Source organism: Hyperolius riggenbachi, chromosome 4, assembly GCF_040937935.1.
Source record: "Hyperolius riggenbachi isolate aHypRig1 chromosome 4, aHypRig1.pri, whole genome shotgun sequence".
Lineage (NCBI taxonomy): Eukaryota > Metazoa > Chordata > Amphibia > Anura > Hyperoliidae > Hyperolius > Hyperolius riggenbachi.
Window position 1 is genome coordinate 117,110,248 of NC_090649.1, and position 23,477 is coordinate 117,133,724.

Sequence of the window (23,477 nt, forward strand, 5' to 3'; positions counted from 1 at the left end):
GCAAGTCTTTACATAATCAGCTGCTGGTGTACCCGGGCCAATGAAGACAATAGGCAAAGTACAATGACTGCAGCTGTTTGTTACTTATATTTCTCATCCATTGCAGCAGTAGTTGATTATATACTGTATTACAACATGCATGTTGGATTATTGAGTCTCTGTACAATTAACAAGCTGACACATCATTGCATTCCAGCTCTTCTGGAGGTGTGGCTAGCTTACAGGGACACAAAGGATAATTTGCATAATCAGCTGTGATGCGTTGTGGGAGACATCAAATGCTCACTTCAACCTGAATTATCGCAAGTACCTTCTGTTTTAAGAAGGCAAACTTTTGTTATGTTCTATCATGTTATCGGAACCTAGAAAGAAGATATCGGCATTGCAGCGCCCACTCCAGAGGAAGAGAAGAGCCGATCTAGCGTTCAGACAGGTAAGTATGAAAGCGATCTGCATTAAGCTGCAGTGAGACTGCTAATAGGTTAAGCAACGGGGGAAGCATTGTGGCAACTCTGGAAGGTTTTATAGTATGATTGGTGCTCCTCTTGCCCCTCTCCACCCCTCCCGTCTGTGATAGGCTGTCTCAGAGGCACAGCTTATCCACGAGTTTATACTGTATATTTTCTCAGCTCACCCGAGTACTACATGTGGAAAGATTGTACAATCAATATCATATCAGAGATGGGCACCTTTAGGCTACAACTAGTGAATTTATCCAAGACACACATCAAAGCCACCTTGGATTTTTTTATTTCTAGCAAGAGCAGAAAAGCATGGCGGCAGTTATTCAGGAGGACATGAGTAACTAACAAAACCTCGATTTTGCAGCACAGAAACTCAGGTTACAGCACTTATTCATGCTCTATTATAACTTCAGCTCTTTCCCCACACATTTTTAACCCAGAAGCAGCTTCTAAATAATGATGTCGTTTGAGATAAGTGCATTGCTTTTGACCTCAGCTGGTAGAACGCATTGTGCTGTAAATTCTTGGAATGCTTTGACGTCTCTCTGCTAGCAGAAAATATAGAAACTGAAAGCAGAAGTCCTCTGTTATTGTCTCACACTGCACCCTAGTGACAAGTGGCCATACATACACATTACATCAGTACAAATTAGTAGCAAGGAAATGTAACTAAGAACAAAATGTGCTAAAATAAATTGAACTGGAACACTTGCAAGCCTCTAAATTGATTGAAAAAGGGTTAGTTATTGCAGTGTGTTGTAGATAACTGCACATCTGGTGTTTGTGCAGTTTGACTTTATTTTCCCACATTAAGTTCCTTATGAATTTTTTCTTAAAAGAGTTATCAGGCTGTTATAAGTAAAATAAGGGCTACTTACCCGGGCCTTGCTCCAGCCCTAAGCTCCCAGCATGTCCCTCGCCGCAGCTCTGCAGTCAGCCGTTCGGCGCAGTTCCCTCCCGGTCCCCGGCGATGACGTCAGGCCGACCTCCAGGTCGGCCTGTACTGCGCGAGCGGCGTTGTCAATCACCACCACGTGGACCGGAGCGGACTGCGCAGGCACAGCAGTTCTGCGCCTGGTCCACGTGGCGGTGACTAACAGCGCCGCTCGCGCAGTACAGGACGACCTGACGTCATCGCCGGGGGACCGGGAGGGAGCTGTGCTGGGAGCTTGGGGCTGGGGGAAGCCCCCGGTAACTCCTTTAAGTGTTACTTACTATTGTACTGCTCCCCTGCCTTTAAATCCGTGCCCCAGAAGGAGTAAGCAAATCAGGGGTTCTGGTTCTACTGGCTGAATGCTTGGTGCAGGAATGTAACCGAGAAACCGATGACTACACAAAATAAGGCATACCTTATGCTGTGCTGCCTCTCTGTCAGCTCTCTCTCGCTCTGCCTGCACCTTCTTCTCCCATCCTTTGGATGCAGAACTGGATGATGCAAGGCTGATATCCCTCTGGTGCAGCTCTTGGGTCAGCTGTGAGACTTCCTTCTTCATTCCATCCAGAACACTGCTGTATGACAGTTCTGCCTGGCACAGTTGGCTCTTTAGCTATTGGAAGAAGCATTGAGGATTGTTAATCATTTTCTACCACTAGATTAATAGGAATGTTTAATTGTTACAGAAGCTTGTTTGATGTAAAGCTACATTTCCAAATTGATCCCTCAATTAGGACAATCACAAAATCTACCAAGAAGGACCTCTAAACCCAGAGAAGCAGCACACAATACTTCACATATTTTTGATGTGATGTGTGCATGTTATTATTCTGGTTTTCATAATAAACACAATTTCAGGAGCTGTGTTGGATTCTCACATTCCATCTGCAGTGCCACCTGCAAGTGGTGCAACCATAACAAACTCATCCTCCTAGGGTCAAAGACTGTTGAACTGATTGTGGATTTCAGGAAACACCCCTCCACCCAGTACTCAATGGCAAGACTGAAGTCTCCATGGTACCACGGGTTCTGTTCCCTGGCACAACCTTAACTAATGACCTAAGATGAGGACAGAACAACACCAAAATTCAGAAGAAGGCACAGCAGAGGTTATTCTTCCTGTACCAACTGAAAAAAATTGGTATGCCATGGGAGTTGCTGACAAGCTTTCACACCGTTACCCTTAAATCTATCCTTTGCTCCTTGGTCATTGTCTGGTATGCAGGTGCAACAGTGCTAGCGACACTCCGGGTGGTGCTGTAACGCCATAGTGAGATTGCCAGCTGTCGCCATGATGACAGACAACGATCTCACCAGAGGTAGGCAGAGCTTCGGAGGAGAGGAAGAAGAATGGTGGCCGACGCTGGGATCCCCCGGGAGGTGTGTGAAAAATGCCCGCTGCGCGCACTGCTTTGCATAGCGCTTTGGCGGCAACCATGAGTTCAGCTTAGGGTTACCACTCGTGGCATGTTTTTTCCACCCCGAGCTGTACTCGCGATTACCGCTAAGGAGGTTAAGAGTGACTGGGGCTCAGCAGTGTCTTGTTAAGTAGAGCAGCCTCACTTACACTGATGTGGGCAAGACTGTATACACTACCTCCATCTACGTTATGCCATTTGCTTTAGGCTGGGGTCACAATATGACATGGCTGCCCCTTCATCCCAGAACCGGCAGTCTATAGGTGCCTGCCGCAATCATGTGTAGACACAGGATGAAGGAAACAGGGTGGTCACTCAGTGGGTCTGGGAAAATGTTTGTAGCAAAGTGCATAGACAGCACTGCCATTATGAATAGCGTGGTCAGGTACTTGCTGCTGTTGTCCACATATTTGGCAGTTTAACTACCGCAATGTGCCAGCCTGTTGTCCACCCCTTGCTTTCTGGTGCCCTAAGCCATGGCCTTTGTGGCCTTGCCGGAAATCTGGCCATGATCATAATCATAACCGGTTTTGAGAGATGCACTGTACCACAGGCAGGGTCTTTAGTCTGGTCCACTGCCACTCCGGAGCAGAAGCGTACTATTCATTAATTAGACGATAACACAATCCACTGTCCAGAAATCATATGTGCATTCAGATTTTCCACAATGGTCACAAACAGAACTGGTTGAAATAAACTGGCCTACAGAAAATCATGTCAGTCTTCAACCAGTCTATTTTGTCCACTGCTCTGCATTCTGAAGTCAAGATGTGTCAGAGACCGCAGAGATTTTCTATAGGCCAATTTTTATAGCATAGTAGGTAGCGCTAGCAATGTAGTAGTGCCTATGCTCTACCCACAAAGCATTACATCCAGATCTATTTCAACTGTGGTGCAAGACAACATGTAGTATCCAGGCACAAAAAGTAGATGTAAGCACACACTAGGCATCCAGTAACAAAAGCCTCTTGTTTATTGAGTGTCTTGTCACAGCCCAGATTTACACAGTAACAGGATGAGAGCCAAAATATGACCTTGTTTTGAATCAATGTACTGGCAATTAAGATGCGGTCATTAAATATGGTCAGGAGTTGGAATGTAGATGAAAGTGTTAAAGGAAAGCTGTGTTAGCAGTGTAGCCGCTAGTTTTTGGTTCAGTGTCAACCACTTCAGAGACTGCAGGGAAATAAACACAGATAGAGCTGTACACGAGGGGACAAAAATAAAAAAACTTACCTAAGAAGTGAGAAACTCCTGGATTTTGCAGTCTTCCAAAGTCCTCCTGACCCAAACGTTGCTGTGCAAGGAAACCAAAAGAAATTCGGCAACAACAGATTTGGAGTTATGATTGCGATGGAGCTCCTCTTCATGCATGAGTGCGGCTGTACTACGCCTGCGGCTTTGTGATACAGTGCAGGCGTGCCGGTACTCACATGTGCACAGTACAGCAATGTTCATGCATGAAGAGGAAAGTAGCTTGCGAACTTCGAGAGGGTCTCTCAGGCAGTGGTGGTAGGTGCGAGGCGGACATGGGAAGCTTCTGGAGGTTGCCCTCTACCTAGGTAAGAACAGCAAAGTCCCCGTTAACCCGGAAGTCTGTTAAATGACATGCCTTAAGGGGATAATGGGGCCAATGCTTTGGGGGGTTGCAGGGCATGAAATTCTTATCGAGCCTCCAGGCGCAGTCTTCTACCCTTCCTACAGCTCCCTTTGGCCTACTGGCATCCATGCACGGCTCCGGGCCGCATTAGGTCAGGTGACACGACGAGAGTCATACAAAGAGGACGCCAGAAAGCTGTAAGGAACTACAGGAATGATAGAAGGTAGTGCCTGGAGGCTCGGTAAGTATTGTCCACTGTACGGGCAGGACAGGGGGTTGGGGGGGGGGGGGGTTGTGGAAGACGGGGTTGGCTGTGGTTCTGCTCCTGAGCAGGTAAGACTTGATCTAACATGAGCATATGCAAAAATAAAAACTGCCATGTGTGTCCCTTCAGGGCTAGGAGAATACATGACCCTGGAGTTGGGCTTTATTGACTGACAGAAGCAAACGCTACATCCCCTTCCCCTGCCAACATTCTTCCTCTACAGCTCTAAGTCTAAGACTTAGATTTATTTTATGGATTACAAGAATTGTGGTGTCATCCTCAAGCCTTGCTGGCAATACTATAATAGCAGAGCTTCTAGAGGACGTTCTTAGAAAGAAACGATGCCGTTACAACTCTGCACTGTTCATTGGTAACCCAGTGCACCTCAGTATTAAACTGTTACAAACATACTGGAAAAGACTGGCAGTATTTCACAAACTCTGTTCCCACCTTCTTAATTTCCGTCCAGCATTTCTTGTGTTCTTCCTCCAAGCGTTGCAGTGACTCAGCTTTCTCCTTAACATCATCCTGAAGCTGCTGGCACTGGAGATTCACTGACCCGATCTGACCCTCAAGCCTTTTCACCTCCTCCTGCAGTCTCTGCTCATTCATTCTACTGATAGAAAGCTGAGATCTCAGTACTTCCACCTCTGTGCGACCATCGGAAAGACGTGTAGCCTTCAGTCTTTCTTCTAAAGATCTGCAAAACACATACCACTTGTGACAACCAGCTCGTCATTTATATGGAGTAGCTGGTACTGACTTACAGCACAACAATAAGCTAGAATAGAGACTTCAGCGCTGGACCAAAGATTTACGTATCATAAAGGGAAGAATAGGATGAGGTTTTACAGACCGTACACTTTTTTCTATTAATGCATCTCAGGAAAAGTCTCATCTGAAGATAATTCATAGACAGTGTTTAACCCTAAAAAAAAGTTTGTATTGTATGGGTAAGAGACAAGATCCAGACTAGAGGCCTGCGCGGGTCCACTTTTTCATACCCGCACCCGACCCGCTTTCTGGTAAATTTGATACCCGCAACCCGACCCGCACCCGCAGAACCGCAGGCCCGCTACCCGACCCGCTACCCCCTTTTTTACATTTTCTTCTAAAGTGCACATTTAAAGTAAAGTAAGCAAAAGACACAGTCAGAATTAACATGCTTGCTTTCACTACCCGCTACCCTACCCGCAACTTGCTACCCGCACTCGACATCAATTCGGGTTCCCGAACCCAACCCGCATTTCGGGGTACCCGACCCGCTGCAGGCCTCTAATGCAGACTGCCCACACTATAAAGCTACGTACCTACGGCCAGATGGATTGGGGATCTCTGCTGTTTAACAATTGTCCCCCGATCCATCTGGCCAAATCTGCAAGCGTCATTGGTGACCGTGGAAAGGTACGGTCGTGTAAACGATCATTTACACAATAGTGGCAAATTACCCTGAAAGTCAGTGGGGATCAAAATGATTCTCTGCAATATGATCCTACATGGCAGTCATTTAAAGAGAACCCGAGGTGGGATTTAATTATGTTAGTGAGGCACAGACGCTGGTTGTGCACACTATCACCAGCCTCTGTTGCCCTATGGTGTGCCCCCAGGACCCCCCTGCGCTCTGCTATCCCCAGCGCCATGCTAGCAACACACAGCGGGTCGCCAGCAGGCTGTTTACCTGTGACTGTCTGTCAGCGACGCTCCCCCGCCTCCTCTGTATCGGCGCTACCAGCCGCGTCCCTTTCCTCCAATCAGCGGGAGGGAAGGGACGTGGGCGGGTAGCGCCGATACAGAGGAGGCGGGGGAGCGGCGCTGACAAGCAGTCACAGGTAAACAGCCTGCTGGCGACACGCCATGTGTCGCTAGCACGGCACTGGGGATAGCAGAGCGCAGGGGGGTCCTGGGGGCACACCATTGGGCAACAGAGGCTAGTGATAGTGTGCACAACCAGCCTCTGTGCCCCACTAACATCATTAAATCCCACCTCGGGTTTCCTTTAAAGATATCTGTATCGATATAAAATGTCCCTGGGGGGTACTCACCTCGCGAGGGGGAAGTTTCAGGATCCTATCATATCCTTCTCCATCGCATGGCGGCAGAAATAGAGCTCCCCAAATGGCGGGGATGTAAATATTTACCTTCCCGGCTTCAGGCTCGGAAACAGCCGATCTCAGTCAGGTCCACTCTGCTGCGCAGGCGCAAATCTCCTGCACCTGTGCAATAGAGCAGACCCGACTGAGATCGGCTATTTCCAAGCGGAGAGCTGGAGCAGTGCCCCCGCTGGAACAGGGAATGGTAAATATTGCACAGCCTGACAAATTGTCAGCTGTGCATTCAGTGGGCTGCAGCGAGACCACCATATGACAGAGGAGGACGAGGGAAGCCTCGATAGGATCCAGAGGCTTCCCCCTACCAAGGTGAGTACCCCCCAGGGGCATTTTTTTGTACAGAGTCTCTTTAAAAAAAAAGAAAAAGAAAGAAAGATCGCCCTGGGTGGCCTGCTTCGTGAAACATTGTTTAACAATTTTTTGTTAAACAATGTTATGCGTTATCGCAAGCAGACACAGAATTTTTTCTGTAATACAAGGATTCTGGGAAAAGTAGTCACACATCTATTTGGGTGTTATATGGCATTACCTGTTTTATGCAACCGGCGAGTGAATCTAGCTGAGTGAGCTAAAAATTGTAAAGTGCCTTGGGATGCTGGTGCTGAAGAAATGTATAACAATAACTGCACTCAGCAAAGTACAGAGACAAGGAAGACCTTCCTCCACAGTAATGTTACCTAATACTGTTGTCCTTTTCTCTCAGTGTGTCATTTACTCTGCACATCTCTTTGTGTAGCTCGTCCTTCTGAACCTTGGATTCCTGAAAGAACTCTGTCTGGACCTGGATGGTGGCCCGAAGCTCTGCTTTCTCTTCCTGGAGAACCTGTACAGCCACAACAGAGAGCTCCATTCAGCAGTCATAACAAAATGGGAGGTTCTAAACAAAATATAAGATGGCCCTCTCAGCCATTTCCAGTCTGAGACCATCTACTGACATCATGTCCAAGCCCTACTGACAATCAGATATCTCCTATATTTCTGCAAGTTACTACATTATGCTCAAAAGTTTACATACCCTGGTAGAATGTACGATATCTTAACCTTGTTTTATAGAATATGAATGATAACATAAAAAAATCTTATTTTACTCATGGTTAGTGGTTGGCTGATGCCTTCTATTGACAAACAACTGTGTTCACTCTTTTTAAATCATAATCGCAACACAAACTACCCAAATGACCCTGATCAAAAGTTTACATTCCCCAGTTCTTAATACCGTGTATTTTTCTGGCAACCCGAACATACAGCCCATCTTTCTTCAAAAGCCTCCTTATTGTGCATCTTGAAACTGCCACACCACATTTTTTTCAGAGTCCTGTATTTCACCTGAAGTTATTTGTAGGTTTTTCCCTTGCATCCCAAACAATTTTTCTGGCAGTTGTGGCTGAAATTTTCATTGGTCTACCCGACTACGGTCTGGTTTCAACAGAACCCATAATTGTCCACTTCTTAATTAGAGTTTGAACACTGCTGATTGGCACTCTTAATTCCTTGCATATTTTCTGATATCCCTTCTCTGTTTTGTTCAGCTACTTTTTCCCGTAGATCCTTTGACATGACCTTTGCTTTTACCAGGACTTAGAATCCAAAAACATCAGTGCAGCACTGAATTAAAGATGGAAGGGTCTGTCAGGAATCCAGAAACTTATTGACCTTCTTTTATACACACACCCACTAATTACAAGCAAACGGATCACAGGTGAAGATTGTTATGTTTAATAGCTATTAAAACCCCTTTATGTCAAGTTGAGCGCATGTTATCAGGCCAAATCACCAGGATATGTAAACTTTTAAACAGGGTAATTTGGGAACTTTTGTAGTGATTATGACTTAAAGAATAAACTCAGTTGGTTGGCGATAAATGGATTAAAGCGGATCCGAGATGAAAAACTAACTATAACAAGTAACTTGTCTATATAGCTTATCTAAAGTTTAGATAGTTTACACAGCAAATCTAGCTGCAAACAGCTTTAATAGAATATGATTCTTTCTTCCTGTGATACAATGACAGCAGCCATGTTTGTAAACATTACACAGAGGCAGGCTTATCTGTATCTTGAGCACTCAGCCTGTGAAAAAAACCTTATCCCCCCCCCTACTCCCTACTCCCCTCTGCCTCTGAAATCAATGGCTAGTACCACCTCCCCCTCCTCCCGCCCACCTGTGGGCATGGTTTATTTAGTTTCTAGGGAATTAGAGTATTAAAACAAAAAAGTATTTGGCTTGAGGAATGCCCTATAAACAATAGGAAAGGAACACAATTATGCAATGAGGAAAAGTTCACCTCGGATCCACTTTAAGCCAACCACGAGTGAAAGAAAAGGTTTTTGTTTTCTCATTCATATTCTATGAAAAATGGTTTATAAATCATGAATTCTGCCAGGTTATGTAAACTAATGAGCATAACTGTAAAACAGGCCTTGCTTGGTACCCACTGGTTTCAAGTGCAAAATCTGTACAAATCAGTCTAAATTTAATTTAAAGTTATAGCATTAAAGCGGACCCAAACCAAACTTTTTTTTTTGTTCAAAATATACCACTCTGACACATACAAAGATAAATAAACACTCCTTCAAGCCTATGAGCATTTCAGTGCATGCTTTTCACCCTTCTCTTTTCATAACTAGGGTTATACAGGTGGCAGCCATTAGCAATTCCTCCTTTGCTGGACACCTCCTACTACACCAGTTTGCCGGATTTTGTCCCGGCAATTTGAAAGGAAGGGGAGGGGTTTCTCCAATAAATGTAATATATTTGAGATTTGTCATCATGCAGCTGAAAAAAGGCTTCTATTTATTATAATTTAGAAAATAGATTTTATTTCTGAAATCTTGTATTTTTAATTTGGGTCCACTTTAACCAATTTGGGACCAGTGACCTCTGGGTAAAAACGGGTCTAGCAAACGTCACACTGCATAGACACAACTCGCTTTGCTGTTGGTATGACAGCAGAGCTCTGTGAGCCGGTCAGGAGCGGATTTAATTGGCTCCTAACGCTGTTATCACTGTGAGCCAATAAGACTGGCTCACAGTGATCACAGGGTCAGGAGCCAATTAAATCAGCTCCTGACTGGCCCATGGAGCTCTGCTGTCATATTGACAGCAGAGCAAGTGGGCTGCAGCAATGGGAGAGCAGCATGATCTTTAGTCTTATTTTTATTTTAGAACACTATGAATTGATACAAGCTTAATCTATGGACTTTTGCATAGAGTGGACTGTAATCTCAAAAACTGCCACAAGATGGCGTTTGCACAAGGCAGGATATCATTGTACTTATGATGAATAGTAATGGTTTATATTTTAACATATATGTAACTTAAAATAGCCTTAAGGTGGAAGTTTTTATGACTTAATGAAATGTGCTGGAAAATTACTAATATTTTAAAGAAATGTTATTAACTGGATAGCAGTGATATCATGTAAAAAACGGGCTCCCTCCCCAACCAATTACATGCTGAAACGCCAGTCAAGCTGAAGCGCGCAGGATTTTTTCCCCCCATCTCCTAATACGACACTTTGACGTCACCACAGTGCGCACAACATTGCCAGCATGTGGGCGGATGCGACGAAAAGGGCGCACACCACTGCCAGTATGTGGGCAGGTGTGACAAAAACGGTGCACGGCGGGATACTTTAAATCTATCTGGTGACCAATGGCTAACCACTCCCCTGATGAGTAACGTGTGTGACAAAACGTGTAGGGTGGAGCCATTGGACAACCAGGTAGCATTCTACGACGGAGAACGGGACAGCAGCGGTGCGGAATCCCTAGAGGCCTACCCGGGAGGCACAGGGGAGAGCCCGTTAATACTCTGCATGCTGTTTAACCCTTCACATGTTTGTGAGTATTTTAACAAAATAAAGCTGATTGTTTTTTATGGAATCACGCTATGGGATGCTAATTCTTTTATGAGGTACATACAAACTACAACACTACTGGAGGTGGGACTACTTCCTGAGAGTACCGATTGGACAACAGAAGACCGGTGAATCGACTGACCCGGGAGGACATATAAAGCGATTACTGACCAGTCTTACAGTGGTCAATAAGGACGTGTGAGTGCGGTCACCAAAGGGGCATTTCTTCTATCTATTGCTGTGGAAGTGAAGTGGAGCGCAGTATTTGTAAACATAAAGGACACACAAGGGCTATTGCTAAACCCTACATACAGAGCGCATACGCCAGAGAATTAGTGTGACCCAAACTGGGACTGAAAACACCGGCCACACATTAAGACTTTACTTGTATATATACTACTAGCTGGACGCCCGGCGTTGCCCGGGTATGTATTTGGCTGGTGTTGGCTCTGCCCACTTTTCCTAACCCTAACACACAATTACTTAATGACCAAGTATGTGAGCTTTGCGGTCTTTGGCATCAATAATTTGCAATGAAATAAAAGTAATCTGATTGGATGTGGCTCCACCCCTTTTCTGAATTTGAACCCCAATCACCCAATGGCCAACTGTACCAGGTACAGGTGATTAACAGTGCAAGAATGGCAGCAATTAAATATTCCCCTTAAAGATTAATAGGTGGATTTTGATTGGCTTTTATAGGCTTCACCCACTTTTATGAATATTAATCCCAGTCACCCAGTGACCAACTGTGCAAAGTTTGAGAACCCTACCATTAACAGTGTAAGAATGGCTGCAGTTTACATTTGCGCAATGAAATTTGTATTTTTCTCCACCTACTTATTTCCTAACATTGTTCAGGTATGTATTTGGCTGGTGTTGGCTCCGCCTACTATTTCTAACCCTAACACACAATTACTCAATAACCAAGTTTGTGAGCTTTGCAGTCTTTGGCATCAATAATTTGCATTGAGATTAAACAAATCTGATTGGCTGTTTGTGGCTCCACCCCTTTGTCTGAATTTGAACCCCAGTCACCCAATGACCAACTGTACCAGGTTTAAGGCTTGTGCCATTAACAGTGCAAGAATGGTAGCAATTACATATTCCCCTGAAAGATCAATAGGTAATTTTTTATTGGCTTTTGTAGGCTCCACCTACTTCTCTGAATATTAATCCCAGTCACCCAGTGATCAATTGTGCAAAGTTTGAGAACCCTACCATTAAAAGTGTAAGAATTGCTGCAGTTTACATTTTCTTAGTGAAATTTGCATTTGTCTCCGCCTACTGATGACCCGGCATTGCCTGATTATGTATTTTGCAGGTGCTGGCTGCGCCAACTTTTCCTAACCCTAACACACAATTAATCAATTACTCAATGACCAAGTTTGTGAGCTTTGCGGTCTTTGGCATCAATAACCTGAATTAAAATGAAACAAATCATATTGGCTGTTTGTGGCTCCACCCCCTTTTATAAATTTAAACCCCAGTCACCCAATGATCAACTGTACCAGGTTTGAGGCTTGTGCCATTAACAGTGCAAGAATGGCAGCAATTAAATATTCCCCTGAAAGATCAATAGGTAATTTTTGATTGCCTTTTGTAGGCTCCACCCACTTTTCTGAATATTAACCCCAGTCACCCAGTAACCAACTGAGCAAAGTTTGAGAACCCTACCATTAACAGTGTAAGAATGGCTGCAGTTTACATTTTCCCAGTAAAATTTGTATTTGTCTCTGCCCACTTATGACCCGGTGTTGCCCTTTTATGCATTTGGCTGGTGTTGGCTGTGCCTGCTTTTCTAACCCTAACACACAATTAATCAATTACCAAGTTTGTGATCTTTGCGGTGTTTGACATCAATAATTTGCATTGAAATGAAACAAATTTAATTGGCTGTTTGTGGCTCCACCCCCTTTCTGAAATTGAACCCTAGTCACCCAATGATCAACTGTACCAGGTTTGAGGCTTGCACCATTAACAGTGCAAGAATGGCAGCAATGTAAATATTTCCCTTGAAAATCAATAGGTTAATTTTGATTGGCTTTCATAGACTCCACCCACCTTTCTGAATATTAATCCCAGTCACCCAGCGACCAACTGTGCAAAGTTTGAGAACCCTACCATTAACAGTGTAAGAATGGCTGTAGTTTACATTTTCCAGTGAAATTTGTATTTGTCTCCGCCCCCTTTTTGGTTATGGGAATAAAAAGTATCCTATACTTTATTCCAGGTAATGTACTATGTGTGTGCCAAATTTCATTCAAATTTGTTCAGCCATTTTTGTGTGATCGAGTAACAAACATCCGAACTTTCCCATTTATTATATTAGTAGGATTGGCTGGATGGTGTAATGGTTAAGGGCTCTGTCTCTGACGTGGGAGACCTGGGTTCGAATCTGGGCTCTGCCTGTTCAGTAAGCCAGCACCTATTCAGCAGGATACCTTTGGCAAGTCTCCCTAACACTGCTACTGCCTATAGAGCGCGTCCTAGTGGCTGCTGCTCTGGCGCTTTGAGTCCGCCAGGAGAAAAGCGCAATATAAGTGTTTGTCTTTTTGTCTTTATTGCAGCGCTGTTTATAAGAACTATTTGTAGAGCGGCACGATCGGCAATAACGGCAAGAACGTGCGGCACAGTAATTGAAACCTACGCTCCGGCAGGGTTAACAGGTTCCAAACAGGATTTAGATTTGAGATAGTAGATTTCAATTAGCAAGGTCCGGAAGCGGTTAGGCAGTTCACATAGTTTCAGTATTATTAATTCAGCATTAAGAGAAACAATAGACACCGCAGCTAAAAGTGTAACAATGGGAATTCATGCCATACTTACCTTTATAGTGTGCTGAGCCTGCTGGAGCTCACGCTCTGCTTGCTCCTGTTCGGTTGTTGCTGACTCCAGCTGCACCTTCAGACTCTCCATTTCCTCTTCTTTAGCACACAGGCTGTCATTAGCACGCGCCAGCTGACCACTGAGATGCTGAAGCTCTGACCGACCCGCCAAGCTTGTCTGTTCCAGTATCTGCTTGCGGCTCTGGGATTGCTGCTGTTTGTACAGATAAAGGAATACTCATTAAAATTGAATTAAAAAGGGTACCTCCAGTATATTTGTACATACAATTGAATGTAAGGAAGAGTCTCCATATACTGTATATACTTGTGTATAAGCTTAATTTTTCAGCATAAAAAAAAATGTGCTGAAAAGTTACCCCCTTGGCTTATATGTGAGTCAGTGGAGCAGAACGAATGGTGGAGCAGGTTTAGTTACTGCCAGAGGAGCGGAAGGATTGTGCACTAGTGATCCTGCTCTTACCAGCTGGCTTCCTGCTGTGTCCGTGCCCCCATCCCCTGCAACACGCTGGTTGCTAGTGTGAAACTGGCCTTAAGAAGCATAAACTAAAGTGTACTCGGAGGAAAACAAATCCAAAGGCTTTCTGTGCCCTCCTCGCCTCTACCATTGCTGTGAATGGACCCTCGGAACAAATCTGAAAAAAGCTTGTCTGATATTTTATTGTGGTCACACTCCCCGCCAAGTGTGAGTATAGCTGAGCCAGCACAGTAAGCATTATAACTGAATGAGCTGCAGCTCCTCAGCATGACCTGACAGGACATGCTGGCTTGAATGGTCCACAGAGACAGGTACACTTTAAGGAAAACTGGTTTGGGCTGAGATCTTCTGTTGAAAGCATTTATAAATAAAGGTATGAAATTTTAAACATTTATCACCTGCGCTCCTTATATACATATAATTGAGATCTCATGTTAACTGATCTCACACCTCATTACACCACCATACAGAACAAACCTTACAGAGTTCCAGCTGTACCTGGTATAGTTCAGTCTGCTCTGCCAGAGTCCTTCTCTGAGCTTCCAGTGCTGCCACCTGCTGCTGATACAGGAGACGTTGCTTCTCCCAGTCCAGAGACCTCTGGCGGAACTCCTAGAGGAAAACATGACATCAGTGCACACATTTTACCTACAAATGATCTTATTATATGCTATGAAAGGCAAGGCACAATAAAATGAATGCCAAACACACTTTATGCTGCACTGTATGGTGCTTTCTTTGCTTCTCAACTGCTTCATGTCCATCTCTACCACTCGTGACTGGGTATGTGTACAATAGATTGCCTAGCAACCTCAGTATGTCTCTCTCGTGTAGACAGCCGAGATTAGAAGGGTCTTTTCACATCATTTCATTTTTAAAGTGGCCCCTACTGATCATAAACAGGGACTGAAAAAAAAACAAAAAACCCAAACCAAACTAAAACTACATTCAAGAGGACTTTAACCCAGGATTGAACTTCATACTAAACAGTAGCAGATACCCCCTTTCACATGAGAAATATTTACCTTTACTCAAATAGATCATCAGGGACACATGCTTAATATGGTGGTGTAGGATGTCATAACCATGGTCCTGACAGTGTGCTGTCTGTAAACCTCATTGCATTGTAAGAAAGAACAGCTTTTTCCTACTGCCAAGCAAGCAATATCTCCGTCTGTGCAAGGAATTCTCAGTAAATGAACATTCTGCAGAAATCATCTGACAGGAATAACTATGTGGCCACCTGTGATACATTTCAGAATGTAAATCAGGGAGAGGGAAGATTTTAAAATGAGCCAACACCGACTAAGTAATTTATAAATGAATATAAAGAATAAGTAATTTTATTCATTACGGTATTTTCACTCTAGTTCCTCTTTAGGGCCCTTTCACACTGGGGCAGAGGACCCCACCGCACCCCACTGAAAGTCTATGGGGTAGTTCATACTAACCACGTTGCGGTACGCTGCGCAAGAAGTGCCCTAATGCGCATCCACACTTACATTGTCGTGCGGCTCCTGCAGCGATCTGCCCCAGACCGAAAGTCATGAAAGTCTATGGCAACGCAGACATTTAAAAAAGGATGGTGGTGATGGCTCACATGCGCGGAAGTGTATTTTTACAACATGCTTCCGCACACTTCCATATTTCTGAAACAGGAATTGACTGCACGCAAACGTCACTTCCTGTTTGGATCTTGGTCAGAAGTGGATTACCGCATACTAACGCGGTAATGCCTGAAGGCCAGTTTTTGACGGTGCGGTCCCTGGGTCGCACCGCACTGCCAATCTACAGTCTGTAGCCGGCCTCAAGCCGAACACTCAAAGCACATGTACATAATTATTCAAAATAAAAAAGTGCTGGCTGATTACCTGAGTGCTTCTTAATAACCCATACTGCTCCCAGCAACATGTTTGCAAACACAGAAAGGAACTGTGGATCCTCCATAAACAAGCAGAGGCAAGTATTCAAGCAAATTTGGTGTGCTATAGCAGTGTTTCTAGAGGTAGAGAAGGTGCAGCCTCTTTTGTAACCATCAAATGCACTGTCTCTCCTCCATCATAATTCACTACGGTACTAGCTCCCTTACACTAGTCAGAATGCACATCTAGTATTAGTGTATGGCAGCTTGAACCACAGGAAGCTGAGGCAAACAATGTGGTTCTGGTGGGCCAAAAGCTCGACGCTGGCAGAGAGACCAACCCTGCTTATGGAATCATATTTATGGCAGTGCTAAGTGTTAATAAGCTTGATTCCGCAAACTGCTGTAAATATACCACACACACAGCACGGCTTAACATTACTGTTATATTAGCCTAGCGTGCACGCGTAACTATGCAATGCTGAAATAGCAGATAGAGCACTACTCCTGTACTTTGCTTTTATTTTTGTGGTTATTTTTACAGCAGTGCTACTCACGCCACTAAAATATACTAACAGTAGAGTAAAGCATACCCGAGCTCAGAACTTCCTCGCTGCACTAAAAGATTAGACACAGCATGAAAACAATCAGGGAAAAAAAATCGTTGTTACAATGCACAGAAATTCCCCAAAAAGCCCTGAAAATTTACTGAATGAACTTTAAGAGAGCAAATGAAGGCATAACGCATCTGTCTTTTGCTGTACAGCTAGCACTGCCAGCGCCAAGGTGCTGTGAGTCATGCTCACTGATTGCACACTTATTACATTCAACTGGAGCTAAATAAACAAACACAGCTCAGTGCAGCTGATTTCTTCAGCATTTCTATGTCTAATGAACACTTTTCAGTCTGTTCTTTGCAAGAGCTTGGGTCCACTTTATGTCAGAGATAGTGGAGAGGGACACTTACATACTGCTGTACTCAGATCCCCTTGTGTCCTCTTACCTCCAGCCTACGTGTCAGACGACTGACTTCAGTCCTCTCCTCCTCCGCTTTACTTCTCAGCTCTATCCTCTGGTGTCTTCTCTGAACTTTCTCATAGGCCCTTTTCAATTTATTGAGCTAGAAGTGGAGGAATAAAAAAGCAAAAAGAAAAGTAGTCTATTGTTTTCAAAAGGGAAAATGCTGAAATCAATGCATAGAGGACCTACTCAGGGAAAGCATTATTATCCTAATATTAGGTCTTGCACACACAGGTCAATCAATATTCACTTTCAATCGGCAAATTATTTGACCAAAGTTATTTTATTGTTCGTTGGGTGAAGTCCAATTTCTGTTTTGATCAATAGGTGAAATTTGCTGATTGATCCATGACCAACTGGGATTAGATCAGATAGTGATTGATTCCTATACTATACAGCAAATAGAATATTGATAGAGTGCAGCAGAAGTGTATTGCGCACAGTAGCGTTCCTACCTAAGGGCGCAGGGGGGCGTGGCGCACCGGGTGCCAGACAGCCAGGGGGGTGTCGCCACGACCCCCCTACACCTGACTAAGGAGGGGAAGAGCAGCGCTAGAAGGAGGGGTGACAGCAGGGATAGCGGCGGAGAGGGGGGAAATATCCCCCCCCCCTCCCTCACCTGGGTTCTGCCTCTCTTCTCCCCCCAAAAATGCGGGCAGCGGGCCTGGGGCAGTGGGCAGCAAGCAGGCTGGCGCGGAGAATACTCACGTTACTTCCGCGTATCAGCCTGGAACGCTGCGTCGCCATCACGTGCCGACTCTGCGCCGCCAATCATTGGAGGCGCAGTAGAGGCACGTGACGGCGACGCAGCGTTCCAGGCTAATACACGGAAGTAACGTGAGTATTCTCCGCGCCAGCCTGCTCGCTGCCCACTGCCCCCGGCCCGCATTTTTGGGGGGAGAAGAGAGGCAGAAGGAGGGGACCCAGGTGAGGGAGGGGGGGATATTTCCCCCCTCCCCGCCGCAATCCCTGCTGTCACCCCTCCTTCTAGCTACGGGGGGGGGAGGGGGAGCACTATACCACCTAAACTGGGGGCCACTATTCTACCTAAACTGGGGGCCACTATACTAGCTATACTGGGGGCCACTATACTAGGGGCAGCTAAACGGGGGGCCACTATACTAGCTAAACTGGGGGCATCTATGGGGGCCACTATATTACCTATACTGGGGGGGGGGGCACCATACCAGCTACAATGGAGGCAACTATACTATCTAAACTGTGGGCCACTATACTAGCTATACTGGGGCAACTATGGGGGCCACTATACTAGCTATACTGGAGGGCAGCTGTACGGGGGCCGCTATACTAGCTACACTGGGGGCAGCAACACTACCTACATTGGGGACAGCAGCTATGCTGCCTATCCTGGGGGCAACTATACTAGCTATATTGGGGCAACTATACTACCTTCACTGGGGGCAACTAGCTTCCTATACTGTGGGCAACTGCTAGCTACCTATACTGGGGGCAGTGGCGGCACCGGGGGGGTGCTTTGGGTGCTGAAGCACCCCTTAAAATTCTCCAAGCACCCCCCAGCGTGAACTGACTTTCGGCATCTAATAGATGCCGTATCAGTTCACCGCAGCGGCAGAGCAGGGCTATAGTAAAATGTCCGAAGCCCTGCTCTGGAGACTTTGGGAGTTGCTGGCTGCAGAGGATCGTGGGAGCTGCGCACTGGACGGAGGCCGGAACAGGAGCTCTGCTGCAGGTGAGTAAATGTTTTTTTTTTTTTTTTTTTATTTATATTAGCAGCCAGGGGTAGCGTTTATGTTCTGGCCAGGTCTGCTATACAATTGAAGTGTTTTCTGGACAGGTCTGCCACACGATTGCATGTATTTTCTGGTCAAATCTGCTACATGATTGCATGTATTTTCTGGGCAAATCTGCCGACATGATTGCATGTATTTTCTGGGCAAATCTGCCGACATGATTGAACGTATTCTCTGGGCAAATCTGCAGACATGATTGCATGTATTTTCTGGGCAAATCTGCCGACATGATTGCATGCATTTTCTGGGCAAATCTGCCGACATGATTGCATGTATTTTCTGGGCAAATCTGCCGACATGATTGAACATATTCTCTGGGCAAATCTGCCGACATGATTGCATGCATTTTCTGGGCAAATCTGCCGACATGATTGCATGTATTTTCTGGGCAAATCTGCCGACATGATTGCATGTACTTTCTGAGCAAATCTGCCGACATGTTTGAACGTATTCTCTGGGCAAATCTGCAGACATGATTGCATGTATTTTCTGGGCAAATCTGCAGACATGATTGAACGTATTCTCTGGGCAAATCTGCAGACATGATTGAACGTATTCTCTGGGCAAATCTGCACACATTACGTGTATTTTCTTGAGAAAACCTGCACAATTATGTGAATTTTCTGGGGAAAGGGTCACCAAAACTTGGGTCCACTGTCTTTGCGTTGCACTTTTAAAGGGGACCCGAGGTGAGAATAATATTGAGGCTGCCATATTTATCTCCTTTTAAGCAATACCAGTTGCCTGGCTGCCGTGCTGGTCCTCTGCCTCTAATTCTTTCAACCACAGACCCTGAACAAGCATGCTTGTTTCTGGTGTGATTCAGTTCACTACTGCAGCCAAATAGATCAGCAGGGCAACTAGTATTGTTTAAAAGGAAATAAATATGGCAGCCTCCATATCACTCTCATCCGGGTTCACGTCAAATTACAGTTAGCTCCGCCCTCATCCGGTCATGGCCAAGCCCATTTTTTGCCGCGGCGCGCCGCATGTTATAGCGCCACCCATTTTTTGCCCCTTTACTTTTTTTGGGAGGGGGGGGGGGTGTGTCTTATAATACCCAGCACCGGGTGTCAAATGCCCTAGGTACGCCACAGATTGCGCATCAATCAAATTGCAAGTTTTGTATTGCTTGATGAAGTGCAATGTGGCCAACGACCCCCCACAAAGCCAAGGTAGAGGTAAAGGAGGCTGCATTTTTATCACCCTAAGTTCAGGTCTAATATAAAGGACTTCTAAGGCCTTACAAGAAAACAATAAGTTGACCCTCAGAATAAGATTGCCACAGCATCATTAGTCAGAAAAGTGTAAGCCGATTGGTTACTGGTTGCCATGGATAACTGCAGCACTCATTGCGGTCTTTATAGTATCATGATAAGGTGGAGAGATTTACATACATCCACTATTTTATAAGGAAAGAGCTGGTAGAAAATATATCAATCAGACCTCTTCCTGAAACTGTGCCAGCTGAAATTCGTGGTCGCCTGTCTTTTTCTGGTTGCTTTCTTCCTGTTCCGCTAGTTGTTTTCTTAGCGTTCTGATCTGCAGGAGAATATCAGTAATTGTTTAAAACAGCAGATGTCGCACACCAAATTCAAGCAGACAGATATGGTTTAAACCAAAATTTCCATGAAACACATCTCAGGTTACATACTTACCTGGGGCTTCCTAATTGTCCTCTTGGGGCTGCTCTGTCTCTCGCTGTCTCCCCGAGTGGCTCCTGTCCCCCGCAGTATGGCCCGGTAGCCCAGCCGAGTTGCGCTTTATTGCACATGCGTGGCCAAGCAGTCTCACATGGGCTTAAGGAAGTCCCAGGCAAGTATGGGACCTGAGATGCATTTCATCTCAGATACACTTTAAATCTTTCAGGTCAGAATGACAGTACTTCAACCTTACCAGCAGTCTCAACCAACCAGTACAAATCGCCACCAGTACTCACAGTGGTGAGAGCCAATGGCTTAGGCTGTTTGTGGGCTCTGCTGTGCGTTAAGAGACTGGGTTCCACATCTCCACCAAGGTTAATAAACTTTCAATTACCATATTTTCACATTTATTACAGAGTTAATGGTATGTTTATAGAGTGGGTTATAGTGCTGTATTAGCTAGGCCTATTTTTAACACTCGGGGCATATTCACAGTGGGACGTTGCGTTGTAATGCGACATTAAAGTCGCAATGCAGCATTACAACACAAAAAAAGGTGGTAACGCAAATGAACGCTGCGTTACCATAGCATACAGTAGATACAGGCAATGAAAAGTATGCTTCCCTGTATCTGTTTAAAGTCTGCGTTTTAGAGGTTACCATAACACAACATTTACAATGCAATGTGAATGTTGTATAGGCTTAACATTACAGTGCGTTATCCTGCGTTAGAATGACTTTATAACCCAGGACAATAACGTCCCACTGTGATTGCGACCTGAATCTCAAGCAACTAGAAAGTACAATTACCAGCATCAGCCGATACCCGTTGTTGCCGGATAACCGAGATTCTACTCTAGCCTCGCCTCCCAGTGATGCTTAGCTATGAAGAATTGTCCCCCTCCCTCCACCCCATGCATTCTGGGAGACCGGATATTTTTTCTGCTTCAGAATGCTCAATAAACAAACATTTCACAGAGATGCACCTGTCAGCAGCTAACATGTCAACCGAATGTAAATCAGGGTAAGGAAAGATTTTACAATTCATTGCATCATTTTCAATACAGTTCCTCTTTAAAGAGAAACCATAACCAAGAATGGAACTTCATGCCAATCAGTAGCTGATACCCCCTTGTACATGAGAAATATATTCCTTTTCACAAACGGATCATCAGGGGGCTCTGTATGGCTGATATTGTGGTGAACCCCCCCCCACACACACACACACACGAAACTGTGAGGACCATGGTCCTGGCAGTTTCCTGTCTGTGAACCTCATTGCATTGTGGGAAATAGCTGCCAAAAAAAGCAAGCAGCAGCTACTTCCAGTGACATCACCTGCCAGCAGTAAAAATGTCACCATATGATAAATGTCAGAATGTAATTTAAGGAAAGAAAAAATTTGCAATGCGCAAACACTGACTAAATAATTTATACATAATTATTGTAAAAATGAAGAGCTTTTTTTATTACATTATTTTCACTGGAGTTTCTCAAGTATTTGTGAGCTTTCCTGTTGGACACACTTCACATCAATAGGCAGCACGGTGGCGTAGTGGTTAGTGCTCTCGCCTTGCAGCGCTGGGTCCCCGGTTCGAATCCCAGCCAGGTCAACATCTGCAAGGAGTTTGTATGTTCTCCCCATGTCTGTGTGAGTTTCCTCCGGGCACTCCGGTTTCCTCCCACATCCCAAAAACATACAGATAAGGTAATTGGCTTCCCCCCAAAAAATTGGCCCTAGACCATACATGCACTACACGATACATACATATGACTATGGTAGGGACTAGATTGTGAGCCCCTCTGAGGGACAGTTAGTGACAAGACAATCTACTCTGTACAGCGCTGCGTAATATGTCGGCGCTATATAAATACTTAAATAAATAAAATAAAATAGGCTTCAGCATCCATCTAATAAGCAATACTGGCAATAGCGCATTACAGCTACAGTGTTCTCCCCAGAATTTTTTTCCAGCTGGGTGGCATAAAAAAAGTAGCCGGGTGGCATGAAAAAATAGCTGGGTGGGGCATGATGAGAGAATGGAAGGCCGGTGCTTTTCTGCACAACTCTGCTTACAACAGAGGAGGAGGTGAGCTGACAACAGCCGGGTGCTCACCAAAACTAGCCGGGTGGAGCACCCGCCTAAAGGAGCCTGGGGAGAACACTGCAGCTAGTTCACAATGCCACCTCCACTGGCAAAACACATCCAACATGCTCCGTGCTAGACAGTGCCACATGTGATGGCTCCACTCCGAAAACTGGCTCCCCCTACAAGGTGGAGGCTTACCAGATGCAAGCTACCTTGTTAGCTGGTGGGGTTCTGGATTATAATCACAAACACAGGCCACTCATTCTGTAATTAAAATCTCCCATATTCTCAGGTTTATTGCTGGATACACAATTAACTCTTTAGCAGCCAATTTATTTAGAGGCATGCAAGTGCTCCAGGACAATTTATTTTAGCACTTTTTTTATTTCTTATTTGTTACATTTCCATGCTTCCAAGTAGAACTGCTGTAATCGTGTATGTATGGCCACTTGTCACTAGGGGGCAGTGTGAGACAATACAGAGGACATCTGCTTTCAGTTTCTACATTTTCTGCTAGCAGAGAGAGATCAAAGCATTCCAAGTATTTACAGCACAAGTTCTGCTGACTGAGATCAAAGGCAGTGCACTTATCTCAAACAAGATAACTCCATTGAAGCTGCTAATGAGTTAAAATATCCATATGGTAAACCATAAGAAAAATAAAATGTCTAGGGGGGAATCCTCTCTACCCTGCTTACAGCCCTTGCTGTTCCTTGCATGCCCACCTCCCTCCGCTTATGCATAATGACATCTCCCAGGCTGTTTCAATCAATAGATCCACCCGGCTGTTTAGACAATATATTTTCAGCTCAACTTTAAAATACTGTTTTATGACATGTATATAAACTCTATGCCTGAACAAGAGTTGTAAATATGTAGTAAGCCATTGGCCAGTTCAGTGATGGCACGATTACCTCCTTGCTCAGGCGTTCTTCTCGGGCTCTGGAGGTGCCGAGCTCCTCTTCTCGGAGCTGTAAGAGAGTCTTGAGCGTCTCATTGTGAGCTTCCCACTCCGCCTTCTTGTGTTCCAACATGATGTCAATCTGCTTCATGAGTTCCTGCAGCTCTGCTTCACAGGAACTATAAAGTGTTCTGTCACAGCGAGAAAGGAGGACCATC

At 45.0% G+C, this 23,477-nt stretch overlaps 1 protein-coding gene across 2 annotated transcripts in view; it reads right to left on the reverse strand.

The window, feature by feature from the left end:
• CEP63 (centrosomal protein 63) overlaps window positions 1–23,477 on the reverse strand; it is a 59,583-nt gene that overhangs the window by 14,075 nt on the left and 22,031 nt on the right. For both annotated transcript variants that reach the window (XM_068280419.1, XM_068280418.1), the window contains exons 3-10: window positions 23,273–23,450; window positions 20,072–20,167; window positions 16,837–16,953; window positions 14,471–14,584; window positions 13,478–13,690; window positions 7,467–7,612; window positions 5,132–5,381; window positions 1,814–2,011 (exon numbers count right to left, since the gene is read on the reverse strand). In XM_068280419.1, coding sequence (XP_068136520.1) covers window positions 1,814–2,011; window positions 5,132–5,381; window positions 7,467–7,612; window positions 13,478–13,690; window positions 14,471–14,584; window positions 16,837–16,953; window positions 20,072–20,167; window positions 23,273–23,450 — 1,312 coding nt within the window. The remainder of the gene's footprint in view (window positions 1–1,813; window positions 2,012–5,131; window positions 5,382–7,466; window positions 7,613–13,477; window positions 13,691–14,470; window positions 14,585–16,836; window positions 16,954–20,071; window positions 20,168–23,272; window positions 23,451–23,477) is intronic.